General features: G+C 34.8%; 1 protein-coding gene across 1 annotated transcript in view; it reads right to left on the bottom strand.

Annotated features, from left to right (window-relative positions):
- Positions 1 to 18311, bottom strand: part of PTPRQ (protein tyrosine phosphatase receptor type Q) — a 122179-nt gene that overhangs the window by 29355 nt on the left and 74513 nt on the right. Inside the window, exons 36-40 of the mRNA XM_058191656.1 lie at positions 18045 to 18196; positions 15975 to 16116; positions 15196 to 15468; positions 6787 to 7113; positions 2014 to 2135 (exon numbers count right to left, since the gene is read on the bottom strand). Of these exons, the coding sequence (XP_058047639.1) occupies positions 2014 to 2135; positions 6787 to 7113; positions 15196 to 15468; positions 15975 to 16116; positions 18045 to 18196 (1016 nt within the window). The remainder of the gene's footprint in view (positions 1 to 2013; positions 2136 to 6786; positions 7114 to 15195; positions 15469 to 15974; positions 16117 to 18044; positions 18197 to 18311) is intronic.

Below are 18311 nucleotides of genomic sequence, written 5' to 3'. Positions count from 1 at the left end.
AGGAACATAATAAGACTTCTTCCATTTTCACAATGCTAAGCTTTGTATTCTGTTTGATTGGTCCACAGACTATTTCCTATGGAAGATTAGCTAAACTCATTTCATTATCATTAACTTTTTCCTAGCAAGTATGTGTTTACACACATATATTCAGTTTAAGAATAATACTGGGGACAATATGATGCAGTGAATAAAAAGCATTCGGAAGACTTGGTTTTAAATCCTTACTCAGTAAAGTACCACACTGGGTGGCCAAAGGCTAGCCTCAAAATGGTAAGTTGAAGTAAATCATATGTGTTAAAGGGGACTGAAAAATGCAATAAAAATGATGTAGGGTTGGTCATCACTGAAAAGCAAGAAATACTTGATCCTTAAACAAACAAGAAAATGAAAAGAAATAAGCAAAAAGAAGGAAGGAAGGGAGAGAGAGAGGAAGGAAGGAAGGAAGGAAGGAAGGAAGGAAGGAAGGAAGGAAGGAAGGAAGGAAGAAGGAAAGAAAGAAAAAGAAAGAAAAGAAAGAAAGAAAGAAAGAAAGAAAGAAAGGATAATATATAACTGAAACAGTTAAAACTAACAATAAGTGAAAATAATTGCTAGAGGATTGCTCAAGGTTTTAGTGTGTATAAAGGCCTGAAGGGAATGGAGGAGACATTCTTATTATGTGAATGAAAGACTATTTATAATACATTGGAGTTCGCTCAGTAAATCATTATACAAACAAACTGATTTTATATTTTAATCAATTATTATGAACAAAGATAAAAATTCAGAATAATATTACAATAGCTGAAACCATCAAATATCTCTGCTTTACAAAATTGATACATGCCATAGCAAATTCCATTAAAAAGAAATATTTCTTAATACTGTTTTTTTAAAAAAGGAGAAATCAGTATATGTAATAAATAACATTAACAAATTAGATAATTAAATTAGACCTAATTTTTTATATAATACTTATGACCGTGACCAGCTGTACAAATAGTGCTTAGAGCACTGATTCTATTTGAGTCACATCTTCAGAAGCTTAAATGGAAAGTAAGTAATGGGAAACTTCCTCAAAGAAAGTACTGTATTTTCGAACTATAAGATGCACCCCCCCCAGAAAAGTGGGTTGAAATGTCTGTGCATCTTATAGAGCAAATGTTGCCAAAGCCCCGCCCACCCGTCAGTCCACACCCTTCAGCTTCTGCCTCCCAGCAATTTGCCTCCTTGCAGCAAACAGCAAACAGCCTGGTCAGCTTCAGCACAGCCTGATTTAGCATGAGCAGCTGATTGGCAGTTGGATCAGCCTCCCAGAATATCGGCTGTTCCAGGTGGCGGGGATCGCTGCTGCCTATACCTGCTGCCTGGAACGGACAGTTGTGGTGTCACCTAGTGACCATTTCACTTTTGTCAGACTCAATTGTGGTTGCTAAATGAGGACTGCCTGCATGTCATCCCTCCCTTGTATTTTGGGAGAGAGGTGAATTAGAAAGGATAAAAATAATGCTATTAGAAGCAAAATGGTATCACCACTAACTTTTTATTATGGCTCAATCCACTCTTTGGTTTTAACCTTGCCTACTAGGAATCTTCCAAACAGATATTTCTGAGAGAAAATAATTTTAAAAAGATAAAAGGTTACCCAATCCTAGTACAGCTAATTAGATTATTACTGTTGGCATATCAGCTGCAGCTTCTTTGGTCCAGTGAACAGTATCTTGTATTCAGAAGCCTGGCCAAAGGCTGCCTTTAACATTTTTGGGGAAACAAATGGCTCTAGTTGGTGAGATTCTGCATATTTTCTATTTATTCCCAAATATCAAGATACACTAGTATTGATTTTCTGCTGTGTTGCCAGGGGAATATTAAAGGTGTAGAAAGAGATACAGAAGCTGCAGGTTCCATGCTCCTATTGCATACTAACAATCAATAAAATATTATTTAATAGCTGATTTCTAAGTAAAACTCTGCTTTTACTTACTATATGAATAATAAGAATCAAAGAATAGAAAACTTGAAATGACTTACTGAGGAAATATCAATGAGGTAGAATGTTGGTCCAGTAATTATGGTAGGTTCATTCCAACTAATATTAATACTGTAAGGAGATGTAGCTACTGCAGTTACATTTGCTGGAGGAGCATCTGGAGCTACAGGAAGAAAAGTACATGAGAAGATTACATTAAAAAAGATTTATATCAAAAACTGTGATTCTGAGTGTGAAGTCTTTATTATTATGCAATAACATTAATTAATACAATTAAGTGCCAACTGCCTAAAAGAGCAGATTATAGCTGGACATGAAAATACTTATTTACAATGCTAAAATACAATTTTCCTCCCAAAACTTTCTTTACTAGTCATTACTTTTACCAGAGGGTACTATGCAAGTTCTCTGATGGCAAGAGCACCTGTTTAGGGGAAAACATTATTATTAGTCTTCCAGAGATCAATACTATGGGGGGTAGGAATATGATTAAATTTTGCTAATTTTGCATTAGCACCAAGATGGCCATACTCAGCTTTGGAAATTCAATTTTTCAAGATTGGACTCCTTGCCATTAATAATTTGGCCTTGATCTCCTTGTAAATGGGGCAGTGAGGGACATAATCGATAAATGTCCTCCACTTGACCAACACTACAAGGACAGAGGCAAATCTCCTTTTGAGATATGTGGACAACAAGGTCTGCAGACAAGGGGGTTGAAGCCTTCTCAATGAAGCACTGATTGTGTTAATCAGATACTGGGAAAGGCTTGTATCTTTTTTACAGTGATGACACCAACATGAAAATTTGGATGATTGTACTACTCCTTGGGGTAAAAAAGAGAGGAAAATGAAATAACAGTTGATTTAGTTGAGGTAAAGTAAATCTTAATTATTTAATGGATAAATTTAATTATTTAATAATAATTTAATGGATTTTCAAAAACGGAAAGATGATTCATACATGTGATTATGTAAAACTCCCCAGCCAAAGATATTGTCCCTATGTCTGAATTTGATGCTTGCTCTTCAGAAAGTAAATCTCTTTCTGTAATGCAGCTTCTGCCCCAAGATTATTTGAAAGCAAATTCCTCTGATACCAATGAAATTAGAAACTGTTCACATGAACATTTAAGCTCTGACAGCCTTTTTATTTAGTTCTGCTGTTAGCTATGCTGACATAGGCTGAGCTGGCCTCTATACAGAATTATGCCTTGCACTGAATCAACCTCTTAGTTTTGAGGGATTGCAAGTATCCAAGAATTGGATAATTCTGAAAGTAGCAGTCAACTAACTGTATATGTGGCCATCTCCCAGTGGCAACATGTCTGGGAAACAAAACATCATGACTGAAAACCACAGCTGCAAAAAACTCAAAAGGATGAACATTTAGACACTTCCATATAAATGTATTTAGGATCAGGATGTCAATGCCTTTCAAATTCTTAGTCTAAAGCACCAATATATCTCTTTATTGGCTTTTGTCATAGTTGAAGAATTTTCACCGAAAAGCAGAATTACACTTCAGATAAATTGTTATAACTAAAATACGACTGGAAATTAGAAATCTATTAGTTTCAGTCTATAACCTTTATAACAAACATCTTACACAAACAAACTTTGTGCCAATGGCAACTGTCACATATTGATTTAAGACTGTTTGTGAAACAAGTCTAGCCAGAAATGGGTAAGATATCACCATAGCCTTTCTCTTATAAATCACAGCAATTTACTCAGTAGGAATGACCCAGTCTTATTCACTCATTCCCATATAATCCAATCACTTCCTCTCATGACTACTTTTCTCCTGGTTTTCACAATAATGCATTTTCTGTAACTAATACCCGTCATTTCCTGATTATCATGCTTCTATGCTTGCACAGGAATGTAGGTCTTATGGAGGTCAGGGTCATTTTTTCCCATCCATCTGTGTCCTGATGCAAAGGCAGCAGTTAAGTTTGTTAGCTGGATGGTACATTTGGATAGCTTATCATTTTACAAACTGATCTTCTGATACTCAAAAGAATCTTTTGATTCAAGCTCTATTCGTTTTAGCAAGGCCTTTAAAAGAGTAGTTTAGGAAATATTCTTTTCACTATCAACTTCTACCTGATTTTTTTTTTTACCAGTATGGAATCGTTAGATAAGCATATTTAAGCAAATAAATTTAAATTTATTATTTTTATAAATGTCTTCTGGTCTGAATTTTATTTGAAACAATTGCAGTGCAAGGGAATGCTAATTTCTCTTCCATTATTGCACAACCAGTAAAGAATTAGGAGTATATGGGGGGAAAAACACATAATGCTCCCTCTAGATTCCTTGGAAATCTGATGGTTAAAAAATGGGTAAGTTAAGCAAGGTACTTTTTTTCTTAGAGCAAACTTCCACTGGAGCTCTATGGATTATACCAATGTTCTTACTCTGTATTTCAATATTCTGGAATACAATTTTATATATAACCACATGATAAGGAGAGAGCAAGTACAGTAGGAATCAGATTGATATCCAGACCATGCCACTCTGCTGCAATTCTTTGTTGTTGTGTTTTGCTGGTCATTTTCCTTATATTACTACTGTATATTTATTATACCAAATGAGGAAATATACCAAAGTGATTATCATCGGGAACAGATGGAAACAGCACTCTGATATTCCTATAACAAAGGAACCAACTTCAACATGCCTAGACACAATGTGCAGATTTAGAAGCCCACAGAAAATTGGTAGGAAAACAGGAACAGCAAATTAAATTTATCTTTTCAGATGGATTCATTATATTCTATTAAACTACTGATTTTCATGTTGGCAAGCAGGAACAAAACCATCCAAAATTAAGTTCAGTATAGGCTCAATGGAAATTGCAAAAAGCTGCCATTGTTTCTGTTATCAACTTTTCAAGGACTGGATAGACCTCAGTGATCCAAAATACAGTAAAACAAAAAATTTTCACATACTGAAACTGCAGACCAGGAAATTATTTTCTTACTGAATTTCTATTTTCCTACTCTATCCTGGGACATAGTACTTTGAATACCCATCTGGAAAAGAGGATCGAACACTTGATCTTAGCCAAATGTCCAAGCAGCATAGAAATTTTATGAGAAGAAGGATAGGCCTTTTACCTCCTACATACACTATGTGTCAGAAAGAGGAAATTTGGATATATAGCTTTTTCACTACTTTATAAAAACAATAGTCAATAATTCTTTTATTATGACAGAAGCATATGGTTTAATTCAGATACTTTAGAAAATATCTCATTGTAAAGCAGAATTATATAATTTATCATCAGTGTAATAATAGTCCCATTGGCCTATTTTATGAGACAGAAAGACAGCTCCTAAGAGAACAATTTGTAAAACAGAAGACAGAGTATTCTATCTAAATTATGGAACAAAAAATAGCACAAATATATAAAGTTAAGGTTTTTATTCTTACAATTATCAATATGCAAAAATGTTGATGAAAATCTTAAAATATAATAAATTTAAACGCATGTTTATGAAAACTGTCATGGCTACATAATACATGAGATGATTTCCTTGGTGTTTATTTCATCATTACACAATGAATTCAAAATATAATTTGGCAAGTTAAAAAATGCCATCAATTATTCTTTAAAAAACCTTATATCCATAAATTTATTGTGAGTTTGTAAAGAGAAAATATTCTAGTATTTGTGTATGTTAATGATATCTTCCTCTTATTTATTGACTTGTTTGTTAAATTTACATGCTAGACTCTCTCACAATAAGATTTGGTGATATACTTATCATTCAATTATTTTTCCTTTTCAGCAATCTTGTGAGTTGATTGAACTGAAGGACATGAACCTTTACTTCCTCTTCATAATCTAGGGATATGAACAAACTTCAGTACCCTCATCATTTCATGTCACTGTGTTTCACACAAAATGTTCAAACTAAACTGTTTTCGGAAGAAGTGGTGACTTGCTGCTTGACTCAAAAAGACAAAAGATAAGGTTGAACTTAAGCATTGTTGTTCTTTGGAGGGAGTGAGAAAATATTTTTACCTTACTTTAAATATTTTTTATAATTTGAAAATTTATTAAATTTAGTGTGTTTAATAGCTGCTGAACTGTACTAATAAAAAAATCTTATCTAAAAAATGCAACCATCAATATGTTTTGCTATGCTGTCTTTGCACCATTAGAAATGGTATATTTATTTTAAAAAAAACAAATCTTCCAGTAATGCCAAATTTATTCTAAGCAAATAAGTTGTTTTAATTTTATTAAAAATTGTTGTTTTAAATGTTTAGCCTTTGAAAACCTTAGTTAAAATACAGCTATTGGTGAATGAAGAAAATATATGAAAACTCTATGTTAAGTTTATATATTCAGTGTGAGTCTCTATTATATATTTATGTTGTGCAAAAAAACTCCAAAAATAAATATATAATATATATATAAATATATAAAAATAAAAAATATAAAAAATAATTATGGAAATGAATGGTTAAACGCAAACCTATTTAATTGTTGTCAGTCTCCAATTTCATGACCAGATATGTTATACATTCAATTCCTAATACACACGAGAGAGAGAGAGAGAGAGAGAGAGAGAGAGAGAGAGAGAGAGAGAGAGAGAGAGAGAGAGAGAGAGGGAGAGGGAGAGAGGGAGGGAGAGAGGGAGAGAGAGAGAGAAAGAGAGAGAGATTTAAACTGTAAGTGAATATGCTTGGAGAAACACAGTATAAATTTTGTAATTAATTTTGCCTATTGTTAATTTTTCATGGGTTTTATAAAGTTGAGTTCTGTATAAAATTAAGGATTAATATAGTCTTACTTACAGCCAGGAAGAGTTTGTGTGACAATCCAAGGTGTAGAATTGCCATAACCAGCATTTGTACAAGCAGAAACTCTAAATCGATACCATCTAAATTTTTTCAGGTCATATACTGTTTCTTCTACAACCTTATCAGCAAGATATGAGTATTGCTCCTTCTCATATTCAATACATTCAGAAGAATCCCAACTACTGCAATGGATGGATTGTAACTGTGTAGTAATCTTGTAGTTTTGAAAGTAGCCCAAAATAGTAACTGGCATTATCCATCTCAAGGTCACATTTGTTGACTGTACCTTTGAAAATATTATATCTCCTGGAGCGCTTGGAGCTAAAAATAGTAATAATAAAATTATAATTATAATAACATTATATCATTGTGCATTAAAGCTAATACTTTACACTTCATATTGTTTATCCAGATACATTTATGCATACACTCTTTCTCGGTCTGAAAGTCTTTATTCCATGCACTAGAACAGTGGTAGTCAACCTGGTCCCTACCGCCCACTAGTGGGCGTTCCAGCTTTCATGGTAGGCGGTAGGGGTTTTGTCCGATACTGAAGCACTTTCCTTTTTTTTAATTTAATTGACTATTAAAAAATATTCATAGCATTATTTAAAAACATTTTCATTAGGTTTTCATAAAATTCCCTGTGACAATTTAAATTTCTGAAAATATACTATTTGTATCACCCGCGGATAAGTTTAGTTCACGTTACGTAAGTGAAATTAAATGACGCTATAGTGCAACCGCAAACAAAAGAGCCTCATCCCAGAATAGCTTGCGCATCTCCCCCCACACCACCCAGCTGTAACAGACAAGCAGAGCTGGTAGCCGACGCCCCCTCCAAACCCAATCCACGATGCGCAAGAGGCATGTGCAGACGACGATACACGGTGTATTACTGTGGAACCAGTGGGCGGTTAGAAAATTTTACTACTAACAGAGATACAAAAGTGGGCGGTAGGTATAAAAAGGTTGACTACCCCTACACTAGAATAAAGAATGGATATTTCCCATAGTCACAGGCATAGCATTGAAACTATAGACAACTGAGAATACAAGTATACTTTATGAAGTCTACATGTTTATACAAATGTTGTATACCCTTAGAGTTTTAGGATAAACCATTGGAAACATATATTCATTGTTATTACAATCTGGTTCAGACTTCAGTTTGAAGAAGCAATACTAGGACAGTTATTGTTACTTTGGCTACATCATCTTTTGATACCATTGCTATGTAGAATTCTTTTGGTACCTCTTTAAAATTGAGAAATTTGGCACAAACACACACACATATACACACACGGCAAGATTTATTATGGATGAAGGGACTATAATGTGCATGAAGATTTATTTGTAATTTAAGAACTTTTCTCATTAGTTCCAATGAAAAAGCATATCTACTCCTATATTCCTCTGTGTATTAGAATTCTTTTCTTCGCCTGCATCTGCTAAAGTAAAGATCTGTATTTTCATCTGAAATATTACACTATTTTAAAATATTTTAAAATGTTTTGAATATTTAACTTATTTCTAAATACAAATGCCAAGGAATACCTAACATTATAAAAGGTGAAAAGCTGAAAAGAACTGAAAACTATTTCTTAGCTTAATTATGTGTTCTTAAATGAGTCAAATTCTTAATTAAATTCCATTCTTTTGGCTATTGGGCAGTCCTCTGCTTTTTTTTATCTCTAATGACTGCTTCCAGTATCTCTCAATGTTTCCTTTATATAAAAAAGTTACTATTAGATTACAGATTCCAAGGCTGAACTTATATTAACAGAAAGAAACAAATAGCCATTTAGGTTTTCTAAAATAAAGTAAATACTAATAAAATCCTTTATTTGTTCATATTTTTTAATAAATATGGTTTGGCTATCATGATATACTACACTACTTATTATTAAACTATTGAATGAATATGACTCATCTGTTAAAAAAAATATTTTCATCTATCCATGGGAGCCATATTTTCTTTCAGTATTTGCCCTTTGTACTTTATTCTCTTTCAGTTTAAGCACAAGAAGACGACTAAGAAACAATAACCATAGAAATTCAGAATTATCATAAAAATAATTAAAGGAAATATAATTAAATCTTGTTTATTCTGTCATTAACTAACCTCTCTAAAAAACTAGTATTGCATACACTATCTCAGTTATCCATCACTTTACGCATTGCTATTGCATATATTTAAACTAATATCTCTTTTCCAGAATCTCATCAACCCAACCCAACTACAATTTTCTTGATTTCCCATCTTGTAATCCATTCAGTCTTCTTTCATATATTGTTATCTGGTTTGATTCTCATTCCTGACAAAACCAACTTAGCATTATTATTCTCATTAATCCAGAGCTTATTCTTGATTCTACCTCTCGCTTTACACATATGTTTCTTAAGAAAGTCACAAGCACTGCATTCAATGTATTTCTATCCTTTACCCAAATTTTTATTTCCATATAACAAAGAAGACTGTAGCACACACTTATGCACAAACATTTTTTGTTTCTTTTGATAAATCTTCATTATTACAACAGACTATACACTACTTACTACAGACCCTTCTACTAGTATTTTTTCACTCATTTCCCCATCTTTGACTAACAATCTATGGAAGTTCATTCACTCAGTTTTCCCTGTTAAACACAACTACCTTGCTCCTTGATATATTTATTTTAAGACTCATACTCCTTGTTGCATCATAAAATCTATTTTATATGTATGGCAAATCATTTGGATTTTCAACTGTTCAACAAGACAACATCTGCATATAAAAGAATACGTAAATTACATTTTCAAGCAACCCTCATATATTCTTCTGCAAATATTCACATCTTATATCTCTTTATTTTAGTTCTCATTGTTGATTTATTATCATGTGTGCTTTATCATATTTTAGTATAGCAAGTAAGTCACAAATGTAACTACAAGCACACTCATACGCAAGCTAAAAATTCTAATTTAAACACTCCACTTCTAAACTGTTATTTCACACAAACATGAAGTATGCTAATATACACTGAGAAAACACAGAAATAAATAACTTCATAACTGAGAACGATTCATTTGAAAAACTATTGGTAATGAGTTTTAAATGTAAAGGATATTCTACATATTTAATATCTTGATTTTTTTCAAATGGCATTTAGCCCATCTTGATGCTATCATAATATAGAACATTTCCCTATGAAGATTTATAAATGGTTACAGGCCATTGGAAAATTCATATCAATCTACTCTAGAAATGTTTCATCTATGCAACTTATATTAAGATCAGAACTTGATGCATAAACAGAGGAATAGAATCAAGATCATGTGAAGTGTTAATACTACTTTATAATGCCTTGGTAAGGCCACACTTGGAATATTGAAAGACTTGAAATCCTGGGGTTAGAAAACTTGGAACTCCGTCGCCTTCGACAGGACCTGGTTTTAGTTCATAGAATCATCCGTTTGTCAGGCCTGGAAACCATACTAGGCCTTAGGGTTCCAGATGCTGCCACATTTTTCCCCTGAGGGGAAGAAGGGGGGTTGAGGGGTATGGTAATATTCTTCAAGCGGTCAAGGTTGGATGGTGTTCACATCTGCAGGAGGAATGGCGGGAAGATATTTGAATGAACTGGGAGAACGTGGGACCATGTGACCAGCAAAGGGGTTAGGGGGGTGGGACTCTTGGGGTTTGTATAACTGGGAAAAGAATCCGAAAGTTCAGTTTTGGAATTTCACTCATCATGTGCCAGTTTCCTTATGCTAGTAAAGAACTCTGAAAGACAATGGCTTCTGAGTTTTTTTTTATGCAGAAGAGGTTTTTCTGGAACCTTGACAGTATTCCAAAACTCCTAACTTTCTTTTGCTTAACGGTACCCTCTCCTCTGCTCGGGGGGGCATTAGGGGGGTGCTGGGCCCCAGCCTCCGCAACTTCCATAGCGGTGCAAAGACCCAGCAAAGATGGAAGGGCAGCAAGCTGAAAGCGTGGAAGGGGCGCAAAGGCTGGAATCTGAGGACGTGGTCGAAATCACCTACTTCCCATCGGAAGATATGACTCAAAAACCCGAAGTGGTAGAGCCTGCTTGTCAGCTTGGTGCATGGCCTAAAGACTCCGATTCATGGGTAAGCTGTCATTCCGGCCAAACCCCACCCCATCAATTGCAAGAAGTGAAATCCCTGGGAGAAAACATTTTCCCGGGGCGGAATGGAGAGCCCCCTCCCTCTTCTCAACCTCAATGGAGGACAGTAAAAACTGGAGAATTGAGAGAGTCACTGGATTGGGACCTGAGAAACCCCCTGAAATCCCAATCCCTATTGGACCTCCCAGAACCTTTTGAGCGTTTGGAAGTGAGGCCTCGTATAAGCTCACCTCACCTTAAGGGATGGACTACCCTGGAAGGGAACCAAGATTTATGTACCTGTCACTATGCGGCTGCCTATACTACAGAGAAGCCACGACTCTCGCCTAGGAGGTCACTTTGGATTTTTGAAAACTCTCCACTTGGCTAGAAGACAATTCTGGTGGCCAAAAATGAAATCAGATGTCGAAGACTATGTGCGGAGCTGTGCTACCTACGCTACCATGAAGTCCAGACCAGGGAAACCCCCTGGACTCCTACAACCTGTAACCGAACCCACCAGACCCTGGGAGGAGATTGCCATGGATTTTATTGTTGAACTCCCACCTAGTGGGGGAAATACGGTGATATGGACCGTAGTGGATTTGTTCTCTAAACAGGCCCACTTCACTGCGTGTAGCGGATTGCCATCGGCGAGAAAATTAGCAAAGCTCTTCGTGAAACACATCTACAGACTGCATGGAGTTCCTAAAAGGATAATATCTGACAGGGGTTTTCAATTCACAGCCAAGTTCTGGAGGGAGTTCCTACGGTCCATTGGGTCGTCTCAAGGACTTAGTTCTGGGTTCCATCCGGAGACCAATGGGGCGGCTGAAAAATTGAACTCGATGGTGGAACAATACATACGGTGTTATGTAAATTACCAACAAGAAAACTGGTCAGATTTGTTACCATTTGCAGAGGTCGCATATAATAATGCTGTACACAGCAGCACGGGGTTAACCTCTTTTCAAGTAACCACCGGCATGGACTTCGTTCCAATGCCTGAACTCCACGTGCAACCCCCCACTTCCGTTTCCCTAATGGACTGGATGAATTCATTGAAAAAAGGGTGGGAAAATACAAAAAAGGCCTTAGCTGTAACAGCTCGAAATTACAAAGCCCAAGCTGACAAACACTGTTCCCTTCAACCCCCTTTTCACATTGGGGATAAAGTCTTTTTATCTACTAAGTATCTGAGGTTGAGAATACTCAGCAGAAAATTTGGTCCAAAATTTTTGGGTCCTTTCCCCATTGTAAAGATTATTAATCCCATTACCATCCAACTCAAGCTCCCTTGAATGTTGGGGAAAATACACCCGGTATTCCATAGCAGCTTATTAAAACCTGCTAGACAATCTGGACTGAGACCTCAACCTGCTGCTCCCCCACCACCCTTGATAATCCAAGGTGAAACCCACTATGAGATCAAGAAAATCCTTGACTCTAGACTATACAGAGGTCAATTACAATATTTAGTCCACTGGAAGGGATATCCATTATCTGAATCTACTTGGGTCAAAAGTTGGAAAGTAAATGTGGACAATTTGATTAAACAATTTCACGACACTTTCCCCGACAAACCTAAAAAACCTCTTGGAGGGGGTAGAGGGGGGTAGAAGGGAAGTGTGGACCACCGACACACTTCTTCATTAATTCTTTGTTTTCTTTCCTAGGATATAGCTTCTTTTCCAAGGGGGGATGCCTGTCAGGCCTGGAAACCATACTAGGCCTTAGGGTTCCAGACGCTGCCACATTTTTCCCCTGAGGGGAAGAAGGGGGGTTGAGGAGTATGGTAACATTCTTCAAGTGGTCAAGGTTGGATGGTGTTCACATCTGCAGGAGGAGTGGCGGGAAGATATTCGAATGAACTGGGAGAACATGGGACCATGTGACCAGCAAAGGGGTTAGGGGGGTGGGACTCTTGGGGTTTGTATAACTGGGAAAAGAATCCAGAAGTTCAGTTTTGGAATTTCACTCATCATGTGCCAGTTTCCTTATGCTAGTAAAGAACTCTGAAAGACAATGGCTTCTGAGTTTTTTTTATGCAGAAGAGGTTTTTCTGGAACCTTGACACCATTGTAATGTCCTTCCTGGCAATGACTACTTCAGTTTCAACTATAATAACACAAGAGCTACCAATAGATTTAAACTTAATGTCAACCGCTCCAGTTTGGATTGCAGAAAATATGATTTCTTTAACAGAATTATCTGTGCTTGGAATGCATTACCTGTCTCTGTGGTCTCTTCTCATAACCCCAAAAGCTTTAAACAAAATCTATCCACTGTTGACCTCACCCCATTCCTAAGAGGACTCTAAGGGGCGTGCATAAGAGCACAAACGTACCTACCGTTCCTGTCCTTTTGTTTCTTTCCCTATATATATATATATATGCTTATACTTCCTTGTTTCTCCTCATATATTTGTTTATACATTATATAATCTTTTTGTGTTATGCTTGTATATATTGTTTTGTCAAAATTAAATAAAAAAATAAAAAAATTGCATTCAGTTTTGGTCTCCACAATGTAAAAAAGATGTTGAGATTCTAGAAAGAGTGCAGAGAAGAGCAACAAAGATGATTAAGGGACTGGAGGCTAAAACATATGAAGAACAGTTGCAGGAACTGGGTATGCCTAGTTTAATGAAAAGAAGGACTAGGGGAGATATGATAGCAGTGTTCCAATATCTCAGGGGTTGCCACAAAGAAGAGGGAGTCAAACTATTCTCCAAAGCACCTGAGGGTAGAACAAGAAGCAATGGGTGGAAACTAATCAAGGAGAAAAGCAACTTAGAACTAAGGAGAAATTTCCTGACAGTTAGAACAATTAATCAGTGGAACCACTTGCCTGCAGAAGTTGTGAATGCTCCAACACTGGAAAATTTTAAAGAAGATGTTGGATAACCATTTGTTTGAAGCGGTGTAGGGTTTCCTGCCTGGGCAGGGGTTTGGACTAGAAGACCTCCAAGGTCCCTTACAACTCAATTATTATTATTATATGATGTCTAGGAAATAACAGACCCCTAGAATTCAGAATCACCTCTTGAATTCTCAACAATTTAAATCCCTTATGTAGCCTGATTACCTAATTATTTATTTAATTTAAAAAATACTTTTCCTTGAAAGGAATATGCAGTCATGGGGCTGGTTGGTACTGTAAGAGATGTCCTTTGGCCTTTAACAACCAATTTTTAACAGGGTTCAATTGCCTCCTCGAATATTTTCTTATCTCTTTAAAATTTCTTATAATTTTATAATATTTTCAAATTTAAAATTTAACTTTAACATTTTAATTCTCAAATAATGGTTTATATTTTGGTGTTCTACTGTACACTACCCAGAGGCTTTTTTGAGGGAGGTACATGGTCCAGAAATGCAAAACATAAATAAAAATTGGAGCATTGTTGAGAATTTGATAATCGGATCAGATTACTAGTGTTTTATTATTGTGTCACCTTTTCTGCTATTTTTATAAGCTGCCATTGCAGGTTTTTTTAAACAGCAGAATCTAAATATTGAAAAAATTTAAAAACTAAAAATTCAACCATCACATTCTTTTTTTTTTACAGTTCTCAGAAGTTATAGTTCCAATCAGTTTTTACACACTAGCAGCATTTATTCTCACAACTTTGTATATTTTTATTCTATAAATTGAAGCAAATTATCCTACAGTGTAGACTATAATAAAAGATGTAACATTCATTTGAGAATGTCACTGTATCATAGGTTATCATATGTAATTCTTTTTATGGTCATGTATAGTTACACCCAGTTGTAATAAACCTAATGATAAACAATCAAGTTATACTTTGAAGGCTCTTGTTCAGAGATTTTGGGATGAGATGGTGAACCTAATTTGATTTCACTTAGCATCAGAAATAAATGCCTTGGCAGTGACTCTGAGTTGGCTATGTGTCTGTGACTAACTCTGTCCACCATAAATAAGAAGCTGAGAATAACTTTAAAACTGTTTCCATTCCTAATTACATGTCTCCAATTTCAAGTGGCTGCTACTCAACACAAAAAAATGCATGAGAACACACAGCTAAGAGAACGTTAACCCAATAATAAAAACTTGATTGTTGTTATAGTAGCTTGCATGAATTCCTAAGAACAATTACTTGGAACTGTTGCTCTTCTAATATATTTTACAAAATTAACACAACGTAATTTTTAATGCATATCAATAGTATGCTGTTCCACTCAGCTCAGAAAACTTAGTTGAAAAGACATTATGAAAGAAATTTCTGAAATTATTAATTATAGCTTGACATGTAGCCATTTGGTACCTGTTTCTGGAAATGTGCTGGTATTGCATAACTGTTCTTTCCCTTCTCCAGCAGCTGTTGCAGCTTTTATTTTAAATTGGTAAATTGTATTGGATAGCAAATTTCTCAAAATACACACTGTTTCATTATGAGGTGATAAGATGGTTGAATTCTCTCTAAACGTTATTATGTAATTTGTAATGATTCCATTTGTTTTCAAAGGAGGGTCCCATTGGAGCAGGATTGACTGCCAACTGGTTGCAATACATTGGGTATTCTGGACAATACCTGGTGCTTCAAAGCAAAGTACAGATTATATTCAGATAAAACCGAAAGGCAGTTGCAACTTCAATATACAAATGCAAGAAAGTGTTTCAACATTTCATATTATATCATAATAAAAGCACTTTAGTGGAAGTTATTGGCTTTTTCCACAGTGGTAAAAATACAACAGAATGAAATATAGTTTGATGTACCTCTACTTCATTAATTATGGTTTTTATAATTTCTCTTTACAGGAGATACATATATCATGCTTCTTGAGCTAAACAAAGTAGCATATTGGCAATAGAAAGATGGATGGAATTGGGAGAAGAAAATCAGCTTTGATGTTATATTAATAATTTTAATAACTGTCCAATTGGGTTTATAATAATTAACCAGATCCTGGAATTATGATAAACCTTTTGTTTTTAAGTTAAATAAGAAATCCATAGGTTTATTTGGATTAAATTTGGAATAGCTAAAATTCTTCTACAAAACCAGTACATATTAAAATACTTGATCTTAAAAAATCTAACCTGATTCCATTGTTGTGAATTGTACAAGGTTACTAAATTGATTACCATTTCCAACTTTTGTAAATGCAGAAACACTGATGGAATATACGGAGAATGGTTCTAGTCCAAATATATTCGCTTCATTGTGTGAGCCTGAAATGTTCTTAGATTAAGAAAATAGTTAATTACGATAATATTTTATTGCTGTAATAAATTCTCCAGAATCATACAATAATCAATTAATGAGAAATCAATCTATTATGAAATATATAATTTTCTGAAACTAGACTGTATTTCCAGTGTTATATTTAGCTCATATAACATGTTCATGTGAATTTAGAAGGGAAAAATTACATGCATGCAGGACTACTAAAGCTTTCAGGTGAGTATCTATAGCAGACTAGATGTCCTTGAAAGAGTGGGAATGGCAATGTGTTGGAGATCAATGGCCACAGAGCAAATTCTTGTTGGCTTTGTCTTTCTGGATAAAGTTAAGATCACAATATCGCCCGCTTGCACTCTGGACAGCTGCTCCTTGTGAGTAATTGTCCAGAACAGAGGTTTGGCAGTTGACTCATGAGTAAAATAATTGGGGGGGGGGGTTTCAAGTGAAAAGCCTCACTTTCTTAAATACTTTTGGATGGAATTAATTTACAGTTAAAGATATATTTCCTTCATAGCAGGATAAGACAATTCCACCAGTTGAATCAATGTTCTTTTTAGACTATAAAGGAAAAAAAGGGGTTTTAAAGATTTAGAACTTTTGGCAAAAAACTGACAAGGAGAGGATGTAAGATAGTTTAATGGATAAATAGGATAGTTTTTAAAAATATTTTTGGGTGAAATTGCTTTTGAATAAATTGGAATTAAAATAGATGATCTAACATTTGTGGAAATGTTTTCTGTTTGCTGTTAAAAAGTACAGACAATTGTTGGGATTTTACAAAACCAAAGATAAAGGTAATGTAAACCAGATTTTGATGCTGATTATAACTACAGTACAGAGAGTATTTTAGACAAAAATATTAAGGGCACAGGAAGACAAAACAGGAAAAAATAAATAAAAGGGACAGCTTCTCTTTCATGCTTTACCTTACAATTGCGACACTTTCAGTTTTGGATTACAATATTACAATAGCAATCAGAAAAAAGGGGCAAAAATAGCAGGGAAGAGAGGATTGCTAGAGCAATAAGCACAGAAAGGAAATACATCAGATTTACTTCACGAAAATGTTTGAGGAATTGGGCAATAGGTTAGCCAAATCACTTGAATACATTGATTAAATAATTGGATATTAAAGTGAAGTGAAGTAATGGATCAAAGACTTGTAAAAAAAAAAAAAAGGAAGAGGTTTGGATTAAAAAGTGAGTGCTTCTTCAGAAATAGAAAGTTCTTTGAGTTAGAAGGACATAGCCCAAGATTTGGGTGGCATAGGTACTTGTGGTATAAACGTGTATAAACTCATACATAAGTCAACCTACAAAAATATGTAACCAAATCATCATGACAAATGTACTACCCATGGAGAAGCCGACCTTTGAAATTTTGTGTTTTAATTTTCAAAATTAGCTTATCTGTGAGTGCCTTGTTTTTTAAGGTATTTTGGTTTAAAAAATTGAGGGTCAGCATTTCTAAGGATAGGTCTATTCATTAGCATATATGGGATATATGAGTACTTTTAAAAAATATTACTGTATATATGCTTAGATAAGTCCATCCATGGATAAGTCAATCACAATTTTTGGGGTGCATTTTGACACATAAAAATCTTAGCTTATCCACAAGTATATATTTTTGTATATTTTTTTTTATTCATAATATTTCCATTATTCATACTTTATGCCAAGAAAAATGTTCTTCATCAAAGTTCATCTCTCAAAAATCCTAACTGGATTCAACTGATGTAGTGCCTTTCCTGTTCTACCTATTTCAGAGTTGCTTCATCCAGAATGAGAAAAATGTTCTTTGATTTTTCCCTGGACAAACAAATTATCTTCTGATTATTACCCACCACAGAACTGATGGTTTTTATATATAAATATATTTATAAGTTTAATGTTTGCATATAATATTAATTACGTTAATTGTACCTGGTAAAAAGTAGCTTGACTATTGTTTTCAGAAATATTAAAAACATATTTTCTAATGACACCATTTGGCCTAGGACTTGGATCCCACTTCAGCCATGCAGAGTTGTATGTGTAATTGATAACTGTCAGATTCTCTGGAGGTGCCAATGGGACTGTGAAAAAAACATTATTCAGATTAAGGCAATATGTCAGTACTTTTACACACAACAAAAACCCAGTACTTGTTATATGTTAACATTTTTGACATGTTCTCCTTATATAGATTTT

This window comes from Ahaetulla prasina, chromosome 7, assembly GCF_028640845.1.
Source record: "Ahaetulla prasina isolate Xishuangbanna chromosome 7, ASM2864084v1, whole genome shotgun sequence".
Taxonomy (NCBI): domain Eukaryota; kingdom Metazoa; phylum Chordata; class Lepidosauria; order Squamata; family Colubridae; genus Ahaetulla; species Ahaetulla prasina.
The sequence above is the reverse complement of the archived record's forward strand: the minus strand, read 5'-3'. Positions and strand labels throughout refer to the sequence as shown.